This window comes from Symphodus melops (assembly GCF_947650265.1).
Source record: "Symphodus melops genome assembly, chromosome: 2".
NCBI lineage: Eukaryota > Metazoa > Chordata > Actinopteri > Labriformes > Labridae > Symphodus > Symphodus melops.
Genome location: NC_136692.1, coordinates 27,482,086 through 27,500,037, shown reverse-complemented (window position 1 = coordinate 27,500,037; position 17,952 = coordinate 27,482,086). Strand labels below are relative to the sequence as shown.

The following is a 17,952-nucleotide window of genomic DNA, read 5'->3' as shown; positions in this document are numbered from 1 at the left end:
CTCTGCCGCCGGGTTAATGGGAGTCTTTGGCTTGTTGCTGGTTCCCGTGTGTCCTGGTTGGTGGCTCATCAGCAGGATCAGTCCACAAATCTGCCCACAAAGAGCTGCTGGTTTCTCTCATTCGCCCTCTGACTCTCTGGCTCTTTGGTTGTGGTTTGCAGACAATCTGACTCCCTGATTCTTCGTCTCACAATGACTCTTCTGTTTGTTCCGACTGTTCTGCTTAGCACATACACATTTCCATTCGACCTACATGACACAGTATATAGGGTCTGTTTTCGCCCATTGTAAATATAACTACTTTTTGAACTTGTCAGCTTGTCTTGTCTCTCTACTTTGTCACTATCAATGAGCCTGGTTGTCACAGTGTTTGCTGTGAGTCCACGTAATTAATATCCTAGACCTGGTTTCCAATCCAAAAAGAGGAAAATCTATGAATCTTTTACCAACATCCATAAGAAAAAGGTAAATAGAAAAACAAAATGATGTTACCTGCTGCAGCTGTGAGAGCGAGAAGAGAAAGGAGCAGGAGAGCCTTCATGTTGATGATGAGGATGATGAAGTGACTGGAGGCCTGCAGAGAGTCAGAGACAGTCAGTCAGTTACAGAATATGTTAACATGTAAGAGAGAGAGAGAGAGAGAGAGACAGAGAGAGAGAGAGAGAGAGTGACAGAGCGAGAGAGAGAGGCTGTCTTACCTGTCAGGTGAATATCTGCTGATGCTCAGGTATCAGGTGAGTGATGAAAATGAGGTTGTCCTGCTCTTTATATACACACACCTAAACGTGAGCTTTGACCTTGGGCTGAAACGTGGGTGTGTTTGTTTCCGTGCATGTGTTTGGTCAACGTGTCCCAGTTTGTGGGAAACAAGGCCAATAAGGAAACACTGATAGAAACATTCTTACTGATAAATTACTAATATGGAAATATGTTCAGACAACGACGATAACGTGTGACTGACACACTTTCAGCATTAATGGTGCTATGGGATTTAGACTTAATGATGAATGTGTAATTATTAAATACTGAAAGCTCAGCAAGTGTACTTGTCAAAGTTTAAAGTCGAGTCCATGCTAAGTGAAATAAAAGTAAATGCAAAGTCAGAGTGGAACATTTTAAACAACCACAGTTTATCTCGGCTGTACAGGTGTAAAACATTATAAATAACAAATGTGAATAAAAATTAGAAATGTAAAATACAATTAATAAAAGTATTTAAACATAATAAATTTGAGCATCCTAAAATGTTGAAAGCCAGTGCAGGGTTGTCAAAAATCACAACAACATTGATATAAAGGCAGCTGTAGGAGGCTAAAGGGACCAAGAACACTGTTCTCTCATTTCTAGTTTGAAAATCTCTGATACACTAAATAACAGCCACGTCCTGTGTAACATTGTATGTCAAGAGATTACAAGTGAAAAATAAGACCTACATTTGGTTTAAAACGTAAAAAATATCTTGGGATGCCTCAAGCAACATTAAAGTTTTTTGTAATGTGAGATGAACTAACTAATATTACCATAATGGGACATTTTTACTGATTCACATTTTCAGTTTTTGCTATTTGTGTTGTTGCTATTTATCAAGTTGTTGAAGTAACTGTATATCAATTCTTTATGAATGCCACTGTTTACATAACTATTTACAATATATCTATTAAGAGTTTGTAATAACATGACCTGCAAGTACCTATTTAACTGATCCTCATTTATGCTGCATTTGCAGTATGCTATATACCCTCTTTTGTCAACAGTTTCTTCACAGAACTTAAACATGTCTTCTATGTTGTGAAAGATGAACTTGAATGGCTCATGGATTTCTTTGCTCTCATCCTCTTCAAGGTCTCTCGTGTCTCCTGAACCCAGGGCTTGGAAAACAGTTTTACATCTTCTGCAGTCTGCAGAGCGTCAGGCAGGTCAACTATGACTGCAAAGAAATGTGGGTTTGCCTGAATCCATTCTGGATGAACTAACCAACATTTCCACTGTCAGGCACTAAGCTTACACTTACACTGTGTGAGCGACAGAGCTCCATTAGCCCTGAAACAAGCTTAAACCCTTTCAAAACCTCCTTCTTACAAGGTCTCCATCCCCACGTGAATAGTCTAATATCAGGTTGATTAGAGCGAGCAGATTTCAACTTCAAGAGCAGAGTTGCTCCACATGAGTGTGTGCCATTCTTTGTCCCGCCCCCTCATGTTTTCTATGTAGCAGTTGGTTGAAAAAGCTCTCGGTTGGTGAAAGTGAGCGCAAAAACATGTAATTTACAAGTGGTAGTTCATGTGTTCATGAGCGAACTGACAGAATTAGCTTGTGATTTCTTAAGCTTTTGATTACAGTTTATTATTAAAAGAAGTATAACGCCATAGTGTGGAGCCTCAACATGCTAACTGAGTGCAAATTATTTATGGTGAACAAGAACAAAATTCACTCTGGAGACAGAGAACAGCAGCTGAAGTTTATTTACTAAGAGTCGCTGAGCACTGTGTGTTGTTTCATTTTATTTTGTTTGCATTTTAATAGTTTCTTCACGAACACAAAATTAAGACAAAAGAAAAATAAAGTAACAAAAAGCTTTTTCAAGAAGCATTTTACGAAGTCAAAACTTGTCAGCCTTTTCTTGGGTCCCTGCAGAACATATTAAAATAAGTCAGAGATTAAATTGAACAAGTTAAACAAACCCAACCTGCAACTGCTATGATTTATGACTGTGTACTGAACTTTGAGCGAGCTCTTACAAAGGGGTATCTTTCCCAACACTGTTTATCACAGCAATAAGGAAATGTTCTTTCATGTCATTAAAACATGTTAAAATCGGCACGTTTTCTGTACTGTGTCACTTTACAGCACAAAGTGTGGCGTTATGAAGTTCAGCTCTTAAATAAGTCTTTAATAAAACAGTTCAAATTTAAGTTGATAAAATGTCTTCATGTAAGCTGCGAGAGGTCTGAATATTCTGTGGCACATTTACTGACATTTAACATTTACAGCAATGAATTATGAACAGAATCAGAAACCATAAACCAGAGAGAGAAGAAGTGGAAGGGGGAAAGTTCAAGGACAAATTGGCTTTCGGACAAGTTGGAAAAATACAGGAAAATGGTTAAAACACGTGTATGACTTGTATGATGTGCATAAAATGAATATTCTGGACGTTTGCAATCAAAGCAGTTGTGTCTGACATGAAATCCAAGACTTTTTTTTTCTTTTTCAACTGGTCTTTGAAAGTGTTTATTAAATTTCTAAAATGTGCAGCAGCCCTGTTTTTATAAATTACTGACCCATGAGTCAGCTTCCACCAATCAATCAATATCTATTTGTACGGCGCCCATTCATAACATGCATTAGGAGCCAACGGCACCAGCATATGGACTTACAAGGGGTCTAAGGATCTCATCTCGGTAACCAACGGCTACCTCTAGCAAGCACATGGAGGGCTGATCGCCCCCCCCCCCCCCCCCCCCCCCCCAAAGAAATGCCACCCCATTAATGTGCCATCTTGGATGAGGTGGTAAAGATGATGACTTATTGAGACTGGAAGCGTGAAGAATTGATGCTTCAAGATTCTGCAAAGACTGGCGGTGATGAGGAGAGATGTGAAAAACATCAGCATGAAGGAAATAAAGGCATAAGAAGAATCATGTTAAAAAGGGCAGCCTAATGATGAAAGGCAGTGAGGGAGAAATGCCATGCCATTGGTTAGATGAGTACCACTAACGAGACAGTTGATTATCCAATGACTGCCCCAGAAAATGACAGTGGAAAAGTGAGTGAGTGTGCATAAGAGGGAGAGATGAGAAAGAGACCAGATCGTGACAAAGAAATAGTCCTCCTGACTGAACTTGTGCTGGATATTTCTACATATTCTCTGATAAAAAAACATTTTCTCCAAGTTTGTTTTGCAATATTCTTTAAATAATTCAGGTGTTACAAAGAATGAAAATGTGAAAATGAAGCCGGAAAATAGAAACCAAAAGAGAAATGGTGTATTTCTTTCTGCCATAAACACATTGTGTAATCTGTTTTGATAATATGAACCTAATTTAATTCTATTCAAGACTCCTCCCTTCTGACCGATGTCTCACTTTATTATTATTCTTTATTCATAGAAGTCTTTATAGGTCACCCACTGGACCATTAAAGATCCAGATAAGATAAAAATGTAATTAAAGATAACAGAGGACAGAAACAGGGCAGGTTATCAATCAATCAATCAATCAATCTTTATTTATATAGCGTCAATTCATAACAGGCGTTATCTCGAGACACTTTACAAAAGCAGGTAAAGGACCTTACTGTTTGTCTGTTAACATTAACAAAAGAGCAGGTAACAAGACCATGCTCATTGTTATGTTTATGTTAGCAGAACAACTTTTTACGCAGCGTTCAAACGAAGACGTTCAAACGAGGCATCCTCGCCAACAGTCCCAAGGAACCTAAGAGAGCTCAGGAGCTCCCAGAAAAGGGAGAGGTTAGAATATAAAAATAGTGACAAGCAGTAATAAGATATGAAAGCTGGGAGAGAAAGAGGGAGAGAGAGATAAGAGATCCTGGTGCCAGTTCCCCCGGTAGTCTAGGCCTGTAGCAGCATAACTATGAGCTGGTCCTAAGCCAGCCCTAACTATATGATTTATCAAAAAGGAAAGTTATAAGTCTATTCTTAAAAGTACCTCGTGTGTCTTCCTCCCGGACCCCGACTGGTAGACGATTCCAAAGGAGCGGTGCCTGATAACTAAAGGCTCTACCTCCCATAGTACTTTTAGAGACTATAGGCACCACGAGCAGGCCTGCATTCTGGGAACGTAATGTTCTTGTCGGACAGTACGGTACAATTAACTCTTTAAGATACGATGGTGCCTGACCGTTTAGAACTTTGTAGGTGAGCAGGAGGATTTTAAATTCTATTCTAGATTTTATAGGGAGCCAATGGAGAGAAGCCAATACAGGAGTAATGTGGTCCCTTTTCCTAGTTCTAGTAAGAGCACGAGCTGCAGCGTTTTGGACGAGTTGAAGGGTCTTTAGAGATTTACCATAGCACCCTGCTAAAATAGAATTACAGTAATCCAACCTGGAGGTAACAAATGCATGAACTAATTTTTCAGCATCATTTTGTGACAGGATCTGCCTGATCTTAGAGATATTACGAAGGTGAAAATAAGCTGTCCTTGAAATGTGTTTAATGTATGAATCAAAGGACATATCCTGATCAAACAGAACTCCTAGGTTCCTAACAGTGGAACTAGAGGCTACGCTAATACTACTAAGGGCCGTCATATCGGCAAAGAAAGTCTCTCTAAGGTTCTTAGGTCCAATCACTATAACTTCAGTCTTGTCTGAGTTGAGCAGTAAGAAGTTTCTGGTCATCCAGGTCCTAATGTCCTTGAGGCAGGCTTCTAGTTTACGAAGCTGGTTGGTGTCTTCTGGCTTCATTGCTATGTAGAGCTGAGTATCGTCTGCATAGCAATGAAAGTTTATGGAGGGTTTTCTCATAATACTACCTAGAGGAAGCATATATAATGTAAATAGAATCGGACCAAGCACTGATCCTTGAGGCACTCCATGGCTAACTTTGGTGTACATATAGGACTCATCATGAACATGCACAAACTGAGATCTGTCTGATAAATAGGATCTAAACCAACTTAAAGCAGTCCCTGTAACTCCAAGCAATTGTTCTATTCTCTGTAACAGAAACTGAGTTAGTAAAATATGAGAGAATATATCAAAGACTACATTACTTATGAGCTCGTCAACATAGTGGCTTAGTTGCTGTGGAAACACCTCATGTTACCTCAACCTCATTTTTTCATTTCTTCTATTTGCATACAAGTCGTATATAAATGAGTTCATCCATATCTTTAATGGATGGATGCAGTCCTTCAAGCTCATGGAAGTCATACAAGATATTAGATATGGATCTCACAGCATCACTACTTAATTCACTGATGTTCTATCACATATTTGAAGTAAATGATTTGCTCAATTTTCACATCACTCTCAAGCTTTCTACAGTGAAACAAATGTGTTTATTATTAAACATAATTTGGGAGTGTTTTAGTTTTCATATGAGGCATTTCTAAAACCAATTGATTAATTGAAAGTCAGGTTGTAAGCTTTTGCTTCTACAAAATGGATAAGTGACAAGACTTTTGTCAGGGACTGTTAATGTAAGAAATTAGCTCTTTCAGCAGAATAAAAACTTTGAACTAATGAACTTTACTGCCTAGGTATACAAGTCGCACAGGCGCCATCTGCTGGTAAAAGAACATGGCTACAAACATCCTCGCAGTATGCAGGTGTAAAACACATTTGGATATCCATAAAAGAACAGGAAGGGTGTTAATACAAAGGCAAAAGTTCAAACACAAACACTCAGAACTTGTAATCTGTAATGAACAGGAACACAACAGACTGTATGAGCTTTTCATACATATTGCAAAATAGGTTACACTTCAAATTGTTTTTCAAACACTGATGTGTCTGTAGTTTGTCTCAGGAGAAAAGTCCATCCTCTTCATCTTATGCCTGCTCCACTTTCCCTTTATGACATCACAAAGGGCAGTAACGGGGTCAAGGAACTGCTAATCCCACAGTCCATTATAAATTAAATAGTTTCTTCTGAGAAGTAATTTTTTGTTTTTAGTGTTTATACTGGTTATTCACACGTTGTACAATCGAACTTTGCATTGGAGCAACAGGTCAGTCTCAGTTTAGATGTGGAACGAGTTGAATTGGTGGATCTGTTTTTTTTCTTGAACTGTATTTAAAAACAACCTCACGCTCCTGGCCGAGATCGGGATGTTGAAGCAAACAGACTTTTTCTTTAACCTTGTTGTTCTTCACCATTACCTGAAAAGGTTTCCAAAGATTTTATTGATTTGAAATCCTTCTGCTGCGTTAATATCACTCACAAACAGACACAGCATTTAAATCAGTCTGGTCTTTAATGAATAAAAATAGATAGTGTGGACTGTGCTGAAAAAAAAGAGCTCTGTATATTTATTTACTTCATATGGTGATGAACACTGGTTCATTTCTTCTTCCTCTCCTCTGTCTGTAGGAATGTGAGTGTAAGGCATTTCTGAAACGCCACCGTCCTTCACAGGAAGCTCATGACCGTCCCCTTCTTGCCAACCTGGTGAGGCTGTACAGCGTGGAACACGATCACGATCCTGTCAATCAAAACACAGCTGTCAATCAGTTTGCTTTGCAGAGATTGCTTTTTTTTTAAAGTCTGTGAAGCGTTCATTCACAGCCGTCAATCATTCACAGTGTGCCTCCATTTAAAAGATTACAGAAACAAAGCCTGTTAAGGGTTCAAGTTCAGCTCTTAGTTTAAGATATGATTCATCACAGATAACCGGCCAATCAGGGAGCAGCAGTGAGTCTGTGCTGTTAGTATGTCATTGCATGTTTTAGTTTAACTTAAGAGTCATTGTGAGTTGGCATGTTACAGTTGTCACAAAACCAGATTTAACCAGAAATCAGATAAAATATGACCATGAAAATGCCTGTTTGTTACTACGGCAACAAGAATAGAAGTCCTAGACACCTAACATTGGATTAGCTGCAAACTGAATAAATGATATTAGAGGACAAGGACAAGGAGGACTTCAGAAAGAGAACAAGGAAAAATAGAATATGGGAAAACAGGAGGAGAAGAAGGAGGCTTAGGAAGCGGAAGAGGAGGAAAAAGTCCACAGAAGATAAAGAGGAGAAGACAAACAGAGAAGGAGAAGGAGGAAGAAGAAGGTTGAGAGGAAGAGGAGAAGGGGAAGGAGGAAAAAGAGAAACTGAGATTAAAAAAAATAGGGTATAAGTGGGGACCTGCTGACATCTCACCTGTCCTCAGTCAGGCCAAGCTCTGTGGTCAGGAACGAAAAGATCTTGGCACTGTGCTCCTTGTTCTTGTCGGCTGTGTCAGTCACACCGATCGCAGACACCGACAGCATCACACACGGAGAGCTGGAGCCGGAGATCAGCATGGGACAGCCGGGCTGCACGACCACGTTCATCCTCTAAAACACAATGAAATCCAGTGAGCAGCTTTTTTTATACATGTAAAAATATAGATTATTAAAAAGTTACATCAACTCTTTTTATCCAGATATGATGTGGGAGCGTCATTTTCATTTTTTTTTCAGAATCAAAATAAAAAACTTCAGCAAAGCGTTTCATGACCAAAATGTGTGCAGGAGTCTGTCATTTTGGATGGACGTATTCCTCTTCTACACAGCTGTCTTTGCTTTAAAGGCCAAAGCAGTACATACAGTTTTAACTTATATCTACGCATATGAAATGTGTTGTTATGTTTATATGTTATGTTTATTTGTATCATTTCTAGTAATAGTAGTAGTAGTGGTTCGGACACTTTCATTTAGCTTCCTTCAGAAAGTGAATCTGCTGTGACTTGTTAACTGTGCTAATATTTTGTGTATCAGCGCTGATGTTTGAACATCCCTTGTGTTTGTTTTGTTAACTTCGTTATTGAAGTAAATTATTACTATTTTATTTGTTTTCTTTTGGCCTTTGCCAAGATGCACTTTCAATCGCCCTGTTTGCTACAAAAAAACATGGCCTTACCCTTCTCTTTCCTAAAAGTGATCTTTATTTTCCGTTTACTCTAATTGTTGCTGTTTTAAAGTTTCTGACTCTATTGTTCAGTGTTTATCCTTTTTCTTCCTGTCTTTGTAAACTTAACTTAATTGGATCAATAACATTATCCTCGCTGAATTACTTTGTGATGCAACAAAGCAAAGTCTGTGATTTGATAAACACATTTGGTCATTCCTGTTGTTAAAAATATCCTCATATTTAACACATTTAATTCATTAAAACATGTTGAATTTCATTCCAAGAGATAAGACAAAAACCTTTGGACAAAATATGAAAACAATTGATACGATAACCTTGTGAATCAGTGACGAAAAATTCCTGCTAGTTTACTTTCAGCCAATCAGAGTCTGAGTTTATGGGGCAGCAGGGAAAGGCCCAATCAGCATGCAGAGACTGAAAGTCAGCGTGACTCCAGTCTGTTTCTAATAGAATATTTCATAAACATAAATCTCTCCCTCTGCAAATGAAAATAAAACTGTTTGAACATGTCTGAACGGTGCAGCGGGGTCAGAGGTTATCCCAGCAGGTAAACTTACGTCATCAGGTTTCCCCAAAGCGGCGGCGACGCACGCGCTAAATTTCTTCACGAAGTCCTCCGAGAACGAGTCGGCAGGTAAGTTCGTCCGTAGCTCGAGGAAAGGCATGTTAACGGGAGAACAGGACAACGTGTGCAAGCTACAAACCGGAGACAACCGACTGAAGGGAGGAGAGAGTAACGGAGGCCGCCCGGTAACGAGCCACTACTACCGGTTCTGACTGTCAAAATAAGAGTGGAGCGTTAAACTAAGGGCACACTGTTCGAGCCAAACCCCTAACCTTACCCTACCACAACAAAATTAAAGAGACCCTTTTCGTTGCTATAGAAATTGAATTTATTAAGCATTCATAAATGCCAGAAGTTATTTTTCAAGGCTCTCTGCTATCCACTAAAACACATTGAGTAAATGGCACGATTTACGGCATAGGCCTATGATATAAATCTGGCTTTTTTTTGTGGTTTAATTTAAAATATGTGCAAAATGTATATTTTTTTTGTTTTGTTTTGTTTACTCTTCCAAACATATTTCATTTTCACAAACCCAAATTCTGTAGAAAAAAACACTGTTAAAGTGACCGTCCAAAGCGAACATATAGCCTAATCATTCAGCTTTGTTAAAATCATGTTTATTGTCTATGCTTTTATAAACTTTTGTTTAGTTCTTCCAGACTCTATTTTTAACTTTTTATTTTAAACTTTACATATTGATTAATGTTAAGCTAAATATTTGGATGTGTTTATATCTTTCTTGCTTTGTATTTGTCAGAGCTTATTTGTTGGATATTCATTATTTTTTAACAAAGCAAGTTTTCAGTTTTGTAATGGAGCCTCCAATTCAGAGGTGCTGCTTGTCAACAGGCAAGTCAGGCAACTCCTTGGGTCCCCATGCCAGTAAGGGCCCCCCCAACAGCTGACAAACTTTAAACCACAGCCAATGCCTCAAAATGTTTACATTTTGCAATGACAGTAGGAAGCCTCCCTAATGGGGCCCGATCTGACTGCACTCCATCTCAATGCCCTGTTAAGTGTCGCATTTATTATAACTGTGAAAACTATAATGTACGCTGGTTAAAGGGCCCCCCAATAAATGTTTGCCTAGGGCCCCAAAAGACCCTCAACGTGCCCCTGCTCGAAATATCTTGTGACTCTAAATATCTTATTTTGAAGGCGAAACCGGATGTGTGCCCAGCTCAGCCTCAGTCAGGCACATTCTATGGTCAGGACTTCGGGTGTTTTCAGCTGCAGCGCCTCCTGTTGGTTCCCTTCAGTCATTAGAAGAAAGATGTTTGAACACATTTTAATGTGAAAGGCAGTCTGATAATAAAACGTGACGTCACAGAGGTAAAGAAAACCCCATGTGTGCAAACAGAACGTGCTCCCTCTAACAGTGAAGATTGACAGTATTGTTTTTTTGCCGAGAGGCCCACAGCCGCTCACTCAGACTTTCACCTAAATTATACTCAGGCAGGAAATCTGTGCTTCTCAGCAAAACCTTAAAGCCAGAGAAGTAAAACTTTTTACAGTAGACAATTCAGCAAGTGTTCAATATGAAGCAATATTTTTGCGTTAACTCTAAAAATGAGTACGGCCTATACAGACAATTACATTAGTAATTGTTTTAAGTCTTCTTCCACAAATCATCCATGAGCCAATAACCGCTTTGTTCTGAGATGATTAGATAATTAATAATTCAGACTCATATATCAAGATGGAGTTGCATAATTCAGAACGGCATAGGGCTACAAGTTGATGTAACTATGCTCTTATGATTTGGTGTAGGGAAAAGCAGAACCTGCACAAGGGGATTTTACTCATTTCTCTTCTTTACTCAGTTAAAAGCAAAAAGAGGGAAGAAAAACTTTAGGTGTTGATGTCGTTTTCATTGAAAACCTACAGACTGTTGGTGCTTCATGACAAATAGTTACCTAACCTGTATTTAAATATTCACAGTAACGATACAGGCTGCAGTAAACTCCGAACACATGGGAAACACTACTTGTAAATTAAATACAGACATCGTTTGTTGGTTGCAATTCACAAGCCTCCAAAAGTCATCCAGCTCTATAAGTAAAGCTGTTACGTTCAGTGTCAGGTCCACTTTGATTTAGACTTCAAAAAACGTTTGGGACAAACCTCGAAAGCGAACTGAAACCAACAAAGACAACACACATGGATTGTTTTCATCAACTTTCACACACACATTAGTATTTGACAACAGACTCTTCATTACATATCCCTACAATTACATAAAGCAAACAACTCTTTAACGGGAAATTATGTTTTTTTTTTATTTTTTTTATTCAATTTATTTTTCAAGTGAAAATTGGAGGACATTTAAAAGTGGCCAATTCACCTATGGTGACTGTTTTTGGATGTTTGGCAGGAAACCGGAGCATCCCGGAGACAAACCTACAGGTTTGGGGAGAACAGACAAACTCCACACAGAAAGTTCCCCACTGGTCTGCAGGTTCTTCCTGTGAGGCCACAGTGCTAATCACTGTAACCACCATGTCCCCTGAAGATGACGTGTAGGTTTTTTACGTCATCTTTTTATAAACCTTATTACAGCTGACATGTGACTTACTAATCAAAATGTCAGCCATGTTAAAAGTTTATCATTTGAGGGGGTGGGGTGGGGGTTTAAGGATGGGGTGGGGGTGGGTGGGGCGTGGAAGAAGGTTCATTCTTCTTCTTCCAGCATTCAGGTTTTCTCAGCCCCAGGAAGTGTCTGGCTTGTTTTATCTTAGACATCTGCTTCAGATGCTGAGTTGACTCTTAAGGTCTTCCGGCTCTGTCTGGAACTTTATGTCCTTCTCCAAAGCAACCTGCTGCAGTACAGCAATCTCCTCTGTGGCCTTCTGACGAAGGGCTTCCTGCTCAGCTCTCAAGGTCCAAATCAGCGGCTGGTCTTGGGGAAACTTTTTCTGCGTGAGCCGGACTTTGTTGTCTGTTCTCACGTCGAAGGGTTTCCACCAGCTGATTGCCGGCGAGCATGTCAGTGTCATACTTGAGCTTGAGCTCATTGTGAGAGACTTTGAGGTTGTCTACTTCTGCTTGAAGGACATTGCTTTTCTCCTTCTCACCCTGGAGGTCGGCAGTGTACTTCTCTGTGCTAACTAGATGTGCCACCTTCAGCTCCTCATAGTCAGCATGAATGAAGAGCTTTCTTCTTCTTCTGCCTGTTGGTGTCGTTCACTTTCTGGGCGATCTTAAATGCGGAGAGGGTCTCTTCTTTGCTGTACTTTTCGAGCCTCTCAAGCTCTCTTCTGGTGTCCTTTCCCCTATTGATGTACATTTCTTTGAGGGCTTTCTGCTTTGCAAGGTGTTCCTTTGTCTCCTGCAGTTCTTGGCTGATCAGGATTCTTTCATTCCTCTCCTTGCAGCACTGTTGCCTCTCTCTCTCCAACAGTTCAGTGAGCTGCCACACATCCCGACGGAGTCTTTCAAGCTCCATCTTGTTGCCGTTGTGTTGCTGTCTGAAGTACCTGTTGTTCCTTCTTGGTTTGGTTGGTTGCTGCATTTTCTTTGGCAGGTTGTTGTAGACACAAAGAAATGCTGTTGTTAAGAGTTTGCAGATTGTCTCTGATGTACAGAAATATCTAGACAAGGTCTTGCTTAGCGATCGTTGAGTAGTCTCTCTCTAAGTGCTGGCACTTGTTGAAAGGTCAAAACCATATGATAGTCTGGACAGTAGCTATCTGATATTAAAACTTTTTTGTGATGTCATCAAAGACCAAGAATGTTTATTTCTGCTTTTACTCTTTTTTTCCTGCTTGTTTACATTCAAAATCAAAATATGTGATTTGAATGTAAAAACTAGTCCCGTTTTTTGTTTTTTTTTCTGATAAGACCTCAAATATACAGGTGAATAGGGATTTTTTTTTAAAAAAATAATAGATATCCCCATGAAACTTTCTCAGTTGATTACTTATGTAAAGATGAGAAAAAAATGTATTGCAAGTTTTTTGTATTTTAAGGTTTAAATATGCAAATTAGGCACTATCTAACTAAATATGCGCAAATGTGCATACATTTTGAAAAACGAAATCTGATCATGTGATAAAACCAGGTTCAAAATTCCTTTGTCATTTTGTTGACATATTAGATGGGGGGAAAAATTACAGAGGGATTTGTGGATATCTACTTTTGTTATCCAGTAAATCAGAAATACTGTCAATAGCCTTAAAAATTCGATTTTCACCATGTTTTTTGGAATAAAATGTTACATAAATTATGCTAGGAATAATATTTTCACAAATCCCTCTGTAAAAGTCTTCATGCTTTAGCTAGGCACAAGACTGGAAAGCTTGGTGTATATAGGTGCATCTGAAGTGGAGATTTCAGACTTTGAGTATGAGAGAAAACTCATTTTGAGAAAACAGCGTTTAAAGATTTACATAGTAAAATTTCACACATTTCTAAAGGAAAACAAGCAAAACAACTAGTCAGTCCAATGATTATAACCATGTTGACTATGTCTGGCACATGGACAATAACAATTGGATAAAACAACATTGCCATATAAGACCTCCAACTGTATACACAACCACAGAAAACCCCAAATAATGAGCACCAGCAGTGCAGCTCTCGTCTGCTTTGTCGCAATTTTTTTTTTTAATGTTAACATACTTTTTATTAATTAATGTTTTGCACATCAACTTTTTCCTCAAATATAACTTACAAACAGTCAACAATCCTTAAACACAGTTTTTTTTACTATTGCTACAACATGAACACTTTCCAAACTAAAAGCATGTAAACACACTGAAGAGAACAACTTTCCAACCCTGACATATAGGAAGTGAAGTCCATGTAAGAGGTGTCAGCTTACGTCCAGGTTTACAGCGTTCTCATTACATTCTTGTTCACATATTGGGGGACTGTTGTGACTTGCAGAACAAGTCGTTCAATTTTTCTGCCAACTTATCCTGGACATACTCCAACATACATTTACCTCATGAGCTGAAACTTTGTCAAACGTTCAGTATGGGCATCCAACACTGTAACACTAAATGCAAGTTTTAAAATAGGATCAGCAAAAGAGGTCAACTTGAAGTTACCTCAGCCTTCTTTTTTGTTCATTGTTTGTTTTTATTACATTGTACTATTCATTGAATAACTCACACTGTCTGTATATGTTGTTTGTAGTGAGGTGCAGTCGATGTTTGTGCTTCATCTTTACTCCCGTGTCCCACAAAAATATAAACACTGTGTGTGCTCATTAACCCTTTATTAAAGTTCATCACTGTACATTAACAAAAACCTTTCACACACGTCACAGTCATCAAAGAGAAGGGACCAATCACAGCCTGAGGTACAGTGTTCTTATGTTCAGTCTACAGCAGCATGTCTAAACTCGGTTTTATTATTGAAATATAAGATTTACTGTAACAATAGTGTGTCACTCTGCGTTATAGCGTTATTAAAATCATGTCCACCCAGACGTCCATTCTTCAAACCAGTGATGAAACACCTGCAGAAAGACACAAACAACACGTCAACAGGATTCTATACTTGTGTTTGCAGAATCGCTCTGTTTTCCCTCCTTCTGATTCTTAATGAGAATGTTTGGACAGTCATGGTTCACAGACTGAGTGTTCAAATATTTAGACTTTAACAAAATAACTCTGAGTGTCATGAAGTTTATAAAGAACATATTATACCTGCTCCTGTTTTCTTCTTCGAAAGTGTGTCCACTGTTATCAAATTTTCTGTCTCCTAAAAATGTCTCAAAATTTGCATCCTGCATCTTTTATCTGAATTACTAAATGAAAGTTGGAGGCAAATAAGTGACACAGTATTCATTGAAATATGTTTGCATGGTGACAGATGCACAGGAGTGATTTATATTATGGAATTTAAATGATGATAGTGAAAAAACTCAGTCAAAGTTCATAGTGCAATAATCACATTTCTTCTTCTGCCCACTAGATGGAGCCAAGACATTTTTTAAACTACAACGGAGATTTTTTTACTTCAATGAATGATGGATCTGCTTGACTTTGTTCTAGTTATAGTATGATCCTGAGATGTACACTATAAATGAGCAGCAGGTTTTTATAACATTAAAGTGATTCAAAGAGAGATTCACTGACTGAAACCTTCAGAGTAGTAAACGTGTCAGAAAACATTTAAAACTGCATTATTATCATTATGACTGAAGTATTCTGATGGTTTAATAAAGACTGTGGAGGTTCTCTATAGTTTGATCATATAATGCAGTAATCGTTTTTCATACTGAACGAGGCAGTATAAATCCTCTGATGGATAAATCCAGCCCATCCTAATGCTAACTGCACAGGTTTAATTTGTAATTATGTTTACTCTTAGTCACACAGGGGGCTTCTAAATCTTGTTTGGGGATTATTGTATACAGAGGGGAGGGGGGACAGCGGGTGTGTTGTAACTAATGTCTTGTGTCCTGCCTGTCTGTATACTGCTACTAGATGCCTTGAATTTCCCTCGGGATCAATAAAGTCTCTATCTATCTATCTATCTATCTATCTATCTATCTATCTATCTATCTATCTATCTATCTATCTATCTATCTATCTATCTATCTATCATCCTCCTCCTGTGGCTGAGATCCGTCACCCTGTCCGTCACACTCACCGTGGGAGAACTTGCACTGTTTGAGCGCCTCGCTGTAGCCCTCACAGAGACTCAGGTCACTCTGGTTGGTGGCACAATCGAGGAACTGTTTAACCTCAAAGTGACAGGGGCCTTGCTGGGCCTGGGGGGGCCGGGGGGGCTCCTGCAGAGGAAACACAGCGGCTTCAGTGTGTATCAAATGCTTCTTGTTTTCACTTGTGAGCTGTCCGCTTAATTACAGCCATTTTATTTCTATTTGTAGCCTTCTAACAATCCCTAGGACAATCCAGGGACAGCAGATGGTAAATTGGCCTTTTGGCTAACTCTGGCATATTCACTTTTTTTATATGCATTGTCCCTGTAAAATAAAACAAATAAATAAATAATGTTTCTACTGAGACACTATCAGAGAGGACACAGATGCAGATACAAATGTGAATATGTCTTGAAAAGTGAGTTCTGACATAACGTTAAAGCAGTGAAAATATTCTAAAAACAGCGTACACTTTAGCTGACATGGATTTATGAAACCAGACAAACCAAACCTCGCCTATAGAGCTGCACAGCTGAAGTTTCTTCAGACAGGAGTCCAGCTGACTGTTATTCACTTCAGCTGTTACAACACAGATATGATTCTAGTATACATTTAATGATATCAACACCTATTTGTTACCATGGCAACAAAATCCCATCCAACTAAAGTCCTAGACACCTAATATGGGGTATTTTTTTCCATTAACAGGCCTTCTCCTGCTACAAAACATTTTGGTACTAAAGAGCCTCTTCCTGCTCTTCACCTTTTCTTTCTCCTTATTAATCTTTTTCTTCTTCTCTTCAACTCCTCCTCCAAACCCCCTTCTTCCTTAATCTTTTCCTCGTCCTCCTGACCTTCCTCCTCCTAAACTTCCTCCCTGACTCCATCTCCTCTTTCTCTATTTCTTCTCCTCCCCCTCTCACCTGGTATGAAGGTTTGGCTGGCTCCGGGCTGCTGCTGCTGCTGCTCCCCCCACTGAATGCTCCGGTGAGAGCGCTGCCGACCACGTGACCCACAGCCGAGCCAACCGCCACCCCCGCAGCTGTGGTCGCCATCTGAGCCATGAGCCCAGGGCCCTGGGACGGTGCCGGGGCTGGGGCCAGAGCGGCCGGTGGAGGGTGAGCGGGTGCCGGAGCGTAGGATGGGGGCGGGCTATACAAGGAGAAAAACAACTTAACGTATGTATTTATTAGATAAGTGTAAAGGGACATTACACTAAAACGTTAAACAACGTTTGTCAACATATCAGATTTCTAAACTTTGATATGGTTTGTATTTCAGACGATATCAATACCACAACAACAAAAAAGAGAAGTTCTAGACACCAGATATTGCATAGTTTCTTGTTTTTCATTAAACTTAAAAAAAAAACTGCACATTTTTTGAATTGCACAAAAAACATTTTACAAAAGTTTTTGTGCAGTTGCAGTAGTTGGCCTCCTGTCTGGCATTTCTGATGGATTCATCCGTCTCCTACACACCTGATTAAATGATTTGATTAAATAAACGTAGTGCTATTCAAGCTTCTGTACTTCTTGATGTCTCTGTAAGATGGTCTCTAATGGTCACTGAATCACGTTCAGTAAACTGATGTTGGAATAAACTCCACCTGATCAGGCCTCTCCTGGTCCCTTTGGTTTGGACCCTGTGGTGACCTTGACAGGATCTGACGTCATTTCAGACCTGACATGCTCTCTGATGACGCAACAAGCGTGTAGATAAGTTATGTGTTGTCAGATGTTACGTCTCTAGTCATAGCCATATGGCTGACTGTTAAACACAAGACTTTAGCATTAATGACTCCATAGTTTAGTTTAGACTGAATAAATGCCAAGTCCTGCCCTTGACATATATTACAGAAAGCACACACTCTCACGCAGTCACTCTCATACGCACACACACATACACACACACACTCACAGGGTAGTAAAGGTGAACATAAAGTGAGGAGCCTACCTGGCCGGAGCTGCGGACCTGCTGCGGCTTCCTCTTGCCATCTCTGACCGCACACAATAGTCTGTTAGTGGGAGAAGAAGCAAAGAGTGTGTCGGTGTGCTTCTGATCCTCCGCGCAGGTCAGCGTTGATTGACCGCAGCAGATCTCACATGTGAGAAAACGACCTTACATACAAATATCGCGAGACTACATGTATTACGCTTGAAGCTTCCGGAAA

The 17,952-nt window shown here is 39.4% G+C and overlaps 2 protein-coding genes across 2 annotated transcripts; both read right to left on the bottom strand.

Annotated features, from left to right (window-relative positions):
• Positions 1 to 6,925: 6,925 nt before the first annotated feature.
• ddt (D-dopachrome tautomerase) lies at positions 6,926 to 9,373 on the bottom strand. The gene is made up of 3 exons (XM_079337734.1): positions 9,153 to 9,373; positions 7,843 to 8,018; positions 6,926 to 7,172 (listed from the first exon to the last, which is right to left on the bottom strand). The coding sequence occupies exons 1-3, from the start codon at positions 9,258 to 9,260 to the stop codon at positions 7,100 to 7,102; spliced, it is 357 nt and encodes a 118-aa protein (XP_079193860.1). The 5' UTR covers positions 9,261 to 9,373; the 3' UTR covers positions 6,926 to 7,099.
• Positions 9,374 to 14,369: 4,996 nt separating this feature from the next.
• On the bottom strand, positions 14,370 to 17,917 carry chchd10 (coiled-coil-helix-coiled-coil-helix domain containing 10). Its single transcript, XM_079372031.1, has 4 exons — positions 17,736 to 17,917; positions 16,703 to 16,931; positions 15,767 to 15,908; positions 14,370 to 14,627 (listed from the first exon to the last, which is right to left on the bottom strand). Exons 1-4 carry the CDS (start codon positions 17,774 to 17,776, stop codon positions 14,608 to 14,610), a joined length of 432 nt encoding a protein of 143 aa, XP_079228157.1. The 5' UTR covers positions 17,777 to 17,917; the 3' UTR covers positions 14,370 to 14,607.
• Between the last annotated feature and the right edge of the window lie 35 nt (positions 17,918 to 17,952).

Bases quoted from the DNA above. Each gene is read 5' to 3' on its own strand.
- ddt (XM_079337734.1), bottom strand. From the start codon at position 9,260: ATGCCTTTCCTCGAGCTACGGACGAACTTACCTGCCGACTCGTTCTCG. The intron at 8,019-9,152 runs GTAAGTTTACCT...ATTGTGTTTTAG, and splicing joins CTTTGGGGAAACCTGATGAC to AGGATGAACGTGGTCGTGCA. The intron at 7,173-7,842 runs GTGAGATGTCAG...TTTGATTGACAG, and splicing joins CTTGGCCTGACTGAGGACAG to GATCGTGATCGTGTTCCACG.
- chchd10 (XM_079372031.1), bottom strand. From the start codon at position 17,776: ATGGCAAGAGGAAGCCGCAGCAGGTCCGCAGCTCCGGCCAG. The intron at 15,909-16,702 runs GTGAGAGGGGGA...TTTCCTCTGCAG, and splicing joins CAGCCAAACCTTCATACCAG to GAGCCCCCCCGGCCCCCCCA. The intron at 14,628-15,766 runs GTGAGTGTGACG...GTCTTTCTGCAG, and splicing joins ACAGTGCAAGTTCTCCCACG to GTGTTTCATCACTGGTTTGA.